At 41.5% G+C, this 9,820-nt stretch overlaps 1 protein-coding gene across 1 annotated transcript; it reads right to left on the bottom strand.

Annotated features, from left to right (window-relative positions):
- Positions 1-1,736: 1,736 nt before the first annotated feature.
- On the bottom strand, positions 1,737-3,074 carry LOC149028797 (transcription factor MYB17-like). Its single transcript, XM_089149219.1, has 3 exons — positions 2,880-3,074; positions 2,553-2,682; positions 1,737-2,458 (listed from the first exon to the last, which is right to left on the bottom strand). The coding sequence occupies exons 1-3, from the start codon at positions 3,010-3,012 to the stop codon at positions 1,945-1,947; spliced, it is 777 nt and encodes a 258-aa protein (XP_089005345.1). The 5' UTR covers positions 3,013-3,074; the 3' UTR covers positions 1,737-1,944.
- Positions 3,075-9,820: the final 6,746 nt, after the last annotated feature.

Here is a 9,820-nt window from a genome sequence, read left to right on the forward strand (position 1 = left end):
TTGAGCAATTTTTAAGTGCCCTATCCTGACAAGGAGACTTCCATGGTAGCAGTCTAAATCTAGAGAGAGAAATCCTTTGACCATGAAAGAATAAAGAATCATGAGACACCGCGTACGCTATAACAAATAATCAAATAAAAAAAAGTCTACTGACCGAGATATTAAAAGAAGAAGATCAATCACCATTAATCTTCTATTAGATACTGTACAATAGGATATGGCATTTGAGTTAAAAGTTAGAAATTTATCGACCTTGATTTAAAAATACAGAAGCGATCAATCACCACTGGTCCTCCACTAGGAATGAGACATTGTATCTTCCACAAGTGGGATGACCTTGCCAGCATTATATGGTGTGCTAGCAGAATTCGCTGCTTTTCTCCCTCGAAGTATAGTTTTCTAAATTTGAATAATCTGGACAGTAATTATGTCTTGTGTTCGACCTTAGCCGCCATTAGAGTTCAGTCAAGAAGGGACCCTACCCTGCAACGCAATGCAAGCATGGAACTACTCCGTGGCTACCGTGGGTTTACTCAAGCAAGGACTCTATACTCCATATGGTAAGTCCAGACATTAATCTCATTTTTGTTCACTAAGATTAGTTTACTAGAGAAGCTCTTTGGCCATCACTGATTCAGTTTCCCTGAGATCATAGGTGTAGCTCCCTTAAAATAAGCCATTATGGACCCTTTTTTTGCTATTTTTGAGTCATTTAGCCATCTTTTAGTGTGAAATATCACCACTTACCCCCTCCCCTCCCCTCCCCCACAATATTGGAAAGAATATTTAAGATTAAAGGTAATGGGTACGTAGAAATGTCATTATAACCCCTCAATGTTTAATCTTGGATCCGCACCTTGGATGGGACGCAGTAAGTAAACTATGATTTCAGTTTAGTCCCTAGTTCAAATGCTATTGATTGTGCATCATATACACTTTAAGGTTCTGGTGAATTTGAGTGTATTTGATGTAACTACAGTTGTGGGATAAGTGACAATAATTTCTTTTTACAGTATAAAATTTTCCTCCACTATATTAATAGAAATGATGATTTAGGAAGAAAATAACTTTAGTTTACTAGTCGAATTAATACAAAAGTGTGATTAGCATTTTCCATTATACTTCTTTTTGTTGGCTTAAAAGATAAATTATCTCATTGATAACGTTGCCAGCCACGTTATGTCTTGATACAGTTGAGTGCGCTTTTCTTAGTCTATGATTCTCAATCATGTCTATTGAAAGAAATGAAGGATAAAAAGTGAAATAGTGTAAAATCAGACATCTTTTTCTTTCTTTATCCCTCTGCCTTTTTTTCTTCTGTTTTTTTCGTGGAACACTTGGTTTCTCTACTTCACCTTTCCTTTAAATTTCTTTTCCTGGAACTCTCCTTCCAAACATAATCAATGTGTAAATCTCATTTGATAAGGATTGCTGGATTTGACATTAATGTTTGTAGAGTTGTTTGTTAGTTTTCAACCAATCCCTACCTTTGAAGACACTATCATCATTGACATGTTAGAGAGTTTTTCCTTTTTTGTTTTTGCAATGTTTTGGTATATCATACCCAGTCCCTGTGTAATCTATCTCTTCTATCCTGAATGAAATTTCATTCTCAAAAAAATAATAATAATAATAATAATTGAAAAAAAAAGCCACTAGAATGTATCTAAAATATTAAAGATCTGAGTTTGCTTCAATCCAAAAATAGATTGTGAAGGACTCTATGTGTTCTTTACAATAACCCAAAGAAAAGACTAACTTTTCCTTGTATCCACACAAAATGACTCCTGCCGAAACTCCAATTTCTTGGTGAGTTCATCCGATGGATTTCTACTCAATACTTGCATTTACATATATGCTGCATGACTTTCGATAACCTAGCAAGAGACAGAAGACCTAATAGACTAAACTCGAAGATGTGTAGCAGTTACTTTAATTGAACCATTACATGAAATTATCTTCATAGGATCTATATGTAGACAAGGACTCTTCGAGGGAGACAGGAGAAAGAGGGAATAGTATCTCCGGGTAAGACCAGGTCTCGGGAAAACTCTCTTGGATGTGAAAATTCTCAGTCACATATGATTTTGTCCAGAAATCTTCACTGGGCTCTGCAAGTTCTTCTGATAAAATAGTACTGTATTCTTCTGTCACCCAGTTTATGGTACTTCCATACATAGTTGAATCAGTGCTTGAAGAGGAGAAATCACTCAGAGATGGAACTGGAGACAAGGTTGAATCTTCCATAGTTCGAAATGATGGACTGTTAGTCATCACGGTACTGCGATCTGATTCTTGATTGCTGTTAGGTTTTTGTTCAGGACAACTTTCTGATGCTTGAGGTTTTAATTCTGATTCCATCAGAATTTGTTTCGAACGTTTCTTAAGGCTGGTATGCCAGTGATTCTTGATTTCATTGTCAGTCCTCCCTGGTAATTTTCCTGCAATTGTCGCCCATCTGCAAATTAAAGAAGAACTATTAATTAGAGTTCTATTCCTATAACAGCTCAAAAAACTGGATTCACTAGGAAGAAGAAGACTTAAATCCTTACTTATTCCCTAGAGTTTGGTGCATGTTGCTAATGATTTCTTCTTCTTCTCTGCTAAACTTCCCTCTTTTGATATTTGGCCGCAAGTAATTCATCCATCGAAGCCTGCAACTCTTTCCACACCTTGCTAAACCTGCATGAGTAAGAGCTATAGATGAAGTTAAACTGGCTAAGGAACTATGTTGCTGAATTCGATTTTTTTTTTTTTTTTTGAATTTTGAATTTTGTTAAAGAAGAATTCGTCAGTACTGAAACCCAGATAAAGTATTGATAACGTAAACAGCTAGGAGAACATAAGGACCATGAAAACCTTCTGCAAATGTTAGTTACCTGCAAATTTGGGAAGTTCACGCCAGTTCCAATGGCCATATCTCTGAATATAAGCGACCAACTTCTTATCTTCTTCAGGAGTCCAAGCACCCTTCCTTAATCCAGATTTGTCATAGCTTGGAGTTCTCGCCATCTGTGGAACTGGTATGATCACTTTAACACACTGCAACCTGCCACAGTGGTGCAGTAGGTAGTCGTCAAGAACTGCTACTTGTACCCCAAGTTCATCAGCAACTAATTTATATACCAGGAAGTCAGGAACCCAATTCACAAAAATCCAAAGTATATTTGATTAGCAGAAGCTTCCCGGTCTGTCTCTTCTTTCTCTATTATTTACTTCTTGCTGACTTTATTGGGTCCTATATTAAATAAAGAGTTTTTTTTTTTGGTAATATATAAAATTAATAGTCACATGGCCCTTCATCAGTGGAAATTTTATTTTTTTATTTTGTTATGGGTGGGTTAGTCATTTCAGGAGGAATATTAGTTGAAAAATTAAGATCTTTCACTTTGAAAAATTTTACAAAATATATTGAAAATTCAATTTATTTCTAGTTTTGAGTCTAGATCCTCTCTACCTGGCAGACCATTGGCCTATCCCTCTGTTTCTCTGGATGGGTGACACATGGTCTACATGCGGTGTACAACAGCCTAAGGATGAGCCAACGTTTAGCCCAGGTGAAGAGGATCTGAATTATCTAAAAAATTCTCATACTTATTTTTCATATATTCTATAATCTAATTTAAAAATGCAACATCTGAATGAGAAGATATAGAGAATCATTTAGGTAGCAAGATGAGTCTCACATATAAGCTGACCTGACTAGGATAAACTCAGCTGCCTACTCATGGCAGGATGGCCAACAAGGATGCTTGGGAGATTGGTAAGCCACTCTGCCTTTATGTCACTAATTGAGTTTAGATTACCAACAATTGGGTTCTCCTTCTTCTTCTTCTTTCTTTTTTTTTCTTTTTTTCTTTTTTCTATTTCTTCTTCTTTTTTTTTTTTTTTTTTTTGGGAGGGAGGGAGGGGGATTGACAACTAATACCACACAATGAGTATTTGTTCCACCCTAATTAATATGGCAAGGTCTCACTAGTAGATGTTTCCATGTATGGGATTTGGGAACCTCCCTCTTGATTCCCAAATCAAGACTCCCTTGATGAAATCGCAAAATTTTAGAACACAACTTGCCAAACAAAGACTCAAATTAGTAGTTTTTCTAGCAAATGCTTTCCTTCAACTATAATGGGAAGAGTTCATTGTCCCAAAAATAATGGATGTGCTTATGCATCTCCCAACATCCTATTTGGAACTTAGATTTTTTTTTTTTTTTTTTTTTTTTTTGGAAATGAGGTTCATTCGGGCCAGCTTGCGCGCACCATGACTACATCCTCAAGGCGCTTTTTATATAATTAATATAAACGGGGCTTTCGCCCATGGCCCCGAGGAGATTCGAACTTTGACCTCCTATACGAAAGCGTTGGGCTTTGCCAACTGAGCCATCTGATATGGAGAGTTTATGATCAGACCGGGTTCATACCTGGTCCGACCCTCGACCCCGGTCGAGATGGAGAAAACCGAATCGCTCTCGAGCGAACCGGATCCAGAAGATGGCTTGCTGAAGAAGAAAGATTACTCGGCTGCAAGCGTGCCCTAATCTTACTTATGGATTAGGGTAATCACCCTAATGACAGCAGACTCAAACTGACGGCTGCGGATAATCGTCATCAAAGGGATAACTATCGCATAACCTAACGGTTATCTCAGGAGTCCTCTACTAGCCCGAACTAGTAGAAGTCTATCGCTCAACGGATCTTATTGATGAGATCCAACGACTACCCGAAGAAGGCTCGAGTGCATCCAACGAAGGAGATTCAAAGGTACACTCTATATAAACCTCACTACTATACAGGGTGAGGGAGGGATCAATCGATCAAGGAGAATACTATCTGAGACTCAGGTTCAGATACATACTGATAGACCTCAACTATCAGCGTCCTGCTATCTAGATCACCTTTCCCGTTTCTTCATTCATTAGCTCTGTGCTTCTAGCAGAGCCGTTTGTGATTAAGTTCATCAACCGACTTAGCCTTCGGAGGTGGACTCCCGACCCCAGCCGGTCGGGCCACATCCGACGCTTTTGTTTTGGCAGGACACTACGTGGAGATCCAAGGGCTGAGCAGATTTTGGACGCATCATTTGGCGCCGTCTCGTGGGAAAGACTTGAAAAAGCCATGGTGACTAGATCAGCAGCCCGCAGCAGCCGCTGCACAACGCAATTCCGGTGTTCGAGATACCGGGGTGAATAATCCAGATATTCCCCAGGAAAGCCAAAATCCTATAGAAGTGGATAAAGGCCAGGGAGGACGTAATCTTCCTCCTGATACAATCCAAGATCAATTGGATCAGGTAAAGATTCAACTCTTGGAGGTGAGCCAAGCACTCCGCTTGCTCACCAGACGAGTGGTTTTACCACAAGAACCTGATCAACACGACTCAAGGAGACGTGCATTGCCACGTGACCAAAGAATGGCTGAAGACCGGAATGTTGATCAGAATTTCCGTGAAGGAGACCGAGGACTTCGGAGGATTGATGATCAACTAAGGCGAGGCGATCGGTTCGATAGACCGCAAGAGAGTACAACCGATTCAAATACAAGGTTGGATTCTGGGGTAAGAACTCACTCACCCACTGTCAGAAGAACCGTTCGTGATGATCGAGCAGTTCGTGACGAGAGAAACATTCGTGAAGGACGGGCTGTTCGTGATGAACGAGTGGCACGTGATGATCGTGTTAATCGAGGTCGTGATCGTATCGCTGAAGACCACCCGACCCAGATTGGTCAAGAATTGGCCAACATCAATGAGAAGTTAGGGCAATTGGCTAAGGGAAGAATAACTGAGGATATTTACTCAGTCATTCGGAAGACTCCTTTTGCTGAGCCAATCGCGGGATATCGGTTTCCCCATAACTTCCGTTTGCCTACCTTCTCAACATTCGATGGCTCCGGAGATCCAACAGCTCATATTGGCTATTACCAACAGACCATGGCAGTTTCAGGTAATTCTAATGAAATTTTATGCAGGGTTTTTGGTTCATCTCTAACTCGGAGCGGCACAAAAGTGGTTTTCTAACCTTCCCTCGGGAAGGATCGTAAATTTTGACGAATTGGCGCGCCAATTCATAGGGCGATTCCGAGTGGGATACAGGTCAAGAAAACGGAAGAAACCTTGTTTATCGTCAAACAGGGAAAGAACGAATCGATCGAGAGTTTCCGAAAAGATTCAACAAAGTGACGATGGAGATAGAAAACTTGGATGAACAGTAGCCGTAACCGCTCTATTCACAGGACTCACAAATCGGAAACTCCCGGAGTTATTACTACATGATATACCCACGACTTATGCTTGAGTTGGTACAGAGATGCCGTAAGGAGGCTGAAGTCATGGAAATTCTAGATGCACGCCAAGGAGATAATAAAGTCTCCAATAAGGAACAAAAGGCTCCCGAGAGCGACGAAGCCAAAGAAGAATGTTCGTGATCGGGTTGGAAGATCCCAACCTTGGCGCCAAAGATCCCCCGTAGAAGTGAGTACACTCCATTGAATGCTCCTCGGGCCGATATTCCGAATATCCTCAAAAGAAAAAATATTTTGAAGTGGCCGCCTAAAATTCTTTTGAAACCCGGAGAGCAGCAGGATCGGGAAAAGTATTGCCGATTCCACAAGGACTATGGTCATTACACTAATGACTGTCGTCATCTCAAGGCGGATATTGAGAGATTGATATCTCAAGGACATCTGTCCGGTTTGTTAGCGAGAAGGAGGGAGGAGCCACGCGGGCCACGTGCGGCTACCCCTAAAAAGGAATCGTTCGGTCGGTTGGAACGATCAAGGGAGGCCCCGAAGTCCAAAAAAGGCAAGGAGGTGATTGAAGCTGCTACTCGGTCACCGATCCTTACCATCTTCGAGGGTCCAGAGCCTGAATCATTCCGGAGTTTAAAAACCAAATCCAAATTTGTTGGAGCCGGAGAGGCGCAAAAGCGGAAGAAGCTGAATGGTGAAGATTCTATCACCTTTAGCAAAGAAGACGAGAGAGATGTTTGTTTACCTCATGATGATGCTATAGTCATCAAGGTAGAGATTGCACGGCGGGAAGTGCATAGAGTATTGATTGATACGGTGGTCTCAGAATCGACCTAATTTCTTACGAAGTGTATCAAAAATTGAAAGTGGATCAAGATTTGATGAAACCTTCATCAACACACCTATATGGCTTTGCGGGGTCATCTCAGTGGGCGGAAGGATCGGTTCAGTTGGATCTTTCCATTGGAAGTTTTCCCAAAGAAACAACTGTCCAAATCAACTTTCTGGTGGTTCGAGAACTACCAGCCTATAATATGATTCTTGGGCGACCATCTTTATCCAAGATAGGTGCTATTGTTTCGACGAAGCACCTGAAGATAAAATTCCCGACTGATATGGGAATCGGTCAAGTCTCCTCGACCGGGAAGATCTCTCGGCAGTGTTATGTTGCCTATTTAAAAGACAAGGAGGGTCCGAAGAAGGTTACTGCCCTCCCCATAGAAGTTCGAGATGATCGGGAAGAGACAGAGATGCAAAGGCCCGAACTAGTGGAGAAACTGGAGCAAATCCAGCTGTGTACCGAGGATACGAAAAAGATTACTTATGTCGGGTCTGAACAATGGAAGAGTTTAAAGATGAATTGAAGTTATTTCTTCAACGGAATAAAGATGTATTCGCGTGGTCTCACCGAGGACATGCTCGGGATCGATCGGGCCATTGCAGAGCACAAACTCGGATAGACCCTAAGGCGAAACCAAGTGATACGAAAAGAAGAAATTTCTCTATTGAAAAGTATGAAGCCGTTCGGAATGAAGTTGAAAAACTTAAGAATTCTGGTTTCATAGAACCAATCGAGTGCCCAACTTGGTTGGCCAACGTGGTGATGGTGAAAAAAGCGAATGGGAAGTGGAGGATGTGTACAGACTACACGGATCTAAACAAAGCTTGCCCAAAAGATTGTTACCCGTTGCCTCGGATTGACCTCTTGATAGATGCTATCGCAGGATATGAAACTTTAAGTTTCATGGATGCCTACTCGGGGTATAATCAGATCCTTATGAATAAGGAGGATGAGAAATATACGGCTTTTATGACTGATCGTGAAAGCTATTATTACAAGGTCATGCCTTTTGGCCTGAAGAATGCAGGAGCAACATATCGAGGGGCCATCAACAAGATTTTCAAAGAGCTGATAGGAAAGAACGTTGAAGCATATGTTGACGACATGCTGGTGAAAAGCTTTACAAAAGCAAATCACATTGCAGATTTGATCGAGGTTTTCTCGATCGAGGAAACATCAAATGAAGTTGAACCCCGAAAAATGTGCCTTTGGAGTCTCCTCGGGCAAATTCTTGGGTTTCATGGTATCACAAAGAGGAATTGAGGCAAATCCTGCCAAAATACAAGCTCGATTGATATGGAGGCTCCCAAAACCGTTCGGGATGTACAATGTTTGACAGGGAGAGTTGTTGCCTTAAATCGATTTATCTCCAAGTCCGGGAGAAAAATGTTTGCCTTTCTTCAAGGCACTTAAAGACCCGAAGGGCGTAAGGAAGCAAAGTGGACTGAAGAGTGCCGTAAAGCTTTTGAGGAATTAAAAGAAGCACTTGGACAACCACCGATCCTGTCCCGAGCCGGAGAAGGGGGAAATATTATAGCTATATCTAGCGACATCCCTTTCCGCGGTCGGTGCAGTACTTGTTCGGGAGAAAGATAAGAAACAGTGGCCGATTTACTATGTAAGCCACGTGTTGCTGGATGCGGAGACGAGATATTCGCAGATTGAGAAGCAGTGCTCTGCTCTCATGATGGCCGCCAGGAAGCTAAGGCCATATTTTCAGTGCTCATCCAATTGAGGTATTTACAACTTTTCCTCTTAGTAAAGTTCTTAACAAACCTGATTTGTCCGGAAGGATGGTATCCTGGTCGGTTGAGCTAAGTGAGTTCCAAGTGAGCTTTAAGCCCAGGACTGCAATCAAGGCTCGGGCATTAGCCGACTTTGTAGTAGAAACTATCGCACTGATGGAACCCACCATTGAAGATCCCATTATACCAACCACTTGGGAGGTATATGTCGATGGTTCGAGTAATAAAGATGGAGCAGCGCTGGAATTCTATTAAAAAGTCCGGCAGGATTCATTATTCGATATGCTTTGAGATTCGCATTTGATGCGAGTAATAACGAAGCGGAGTACGAGGCCCTAATAGCGGGACTTCGGTTGTCAAAGGCATTAGCTATTGCAGATGTTACTATTTATAGTGACTCTCACCTTATAGTCAACCAAGTCCAGGGGAAGTATGGCATTAAAGAACCACGCTTGCAAAAATATCGGGAGATAGTGCATTTCAGAACCAATTTCGAATTTGAAGATATCTCAGATTTCGAGGAATGAAAATTCAGTGGCGGATGAGCTATCCCGACTAACCAATGCCAAGGAAAAGAATCTAGACCCTTCGGTCTACATTGAAGAGGTAACTTTTCCAAGTTATCATGAGAAAGAAATTTCTTATATAGAAGCAGAACGTTCTTTGGATGGATCCAATAATTGAATATCTAAGAGATGACAAGTTACCCGAGGATCCAAGGTAGAAGCAAGGTTGATCAAGATTCGATCAGCTAGATTTGTCATTCGGAATGGGAGACTATATAAAAGATCTTATGCTGGACCCCTTATGAGATGTATAGGCCCCGAAGGAGCAAACTCAGCTTTGGCTGAGGTTCATGAAGGAATTTGTGGCGCTCACATGGGTGGCAGAGCCCCGGCCCACAAAATTCTAAGATTGGGGTTATATTGGCCTAAGATCCAAGAAGTCGCTATGGACTACGTTCGTCGATGTAGTAACTGTCAAAT

The sequence above is a fragment of the Hakea prostrata genome, chromosome 1 (assembly GCF_041222555.1).
Source record: "Hakea prostrata isolate BN-2017 chromosome 1, UWA_Hpros_2, whole genome shotgun sequence".
In the NCBI taxonomy this organism is placed as follows: domain Eukaryota; kingdom Viridiplantae; phylum Streptophyta; class Magnoliopsida; order Proteales; family Proteaceae; genus Hakea; species Hakea prostrata.

Coding starts and splice junctions, on each gene's coding strand:
- LOC149028797 (XM_089149219.1), bottom strand. CDS start 3,012: ATGGCGAGAACTCCAAGCTATGACAAATCTGGATTAAGGAAGGGTGCT. Junction 2,683..2,879: donor TGAACTTCCCAAATTTGCAG/GTAACTAACATT, acceptor TTACTCATGCAG/GTTTAGCAAGGTGTGGAAAG. Junction 2,459..2,552: donor CACCAAACTCTAGGGAATAA/GTAAGGATTTAA, acceptor TTTAATTTGCAG/ATGGGCGACAATTGCAGGAA.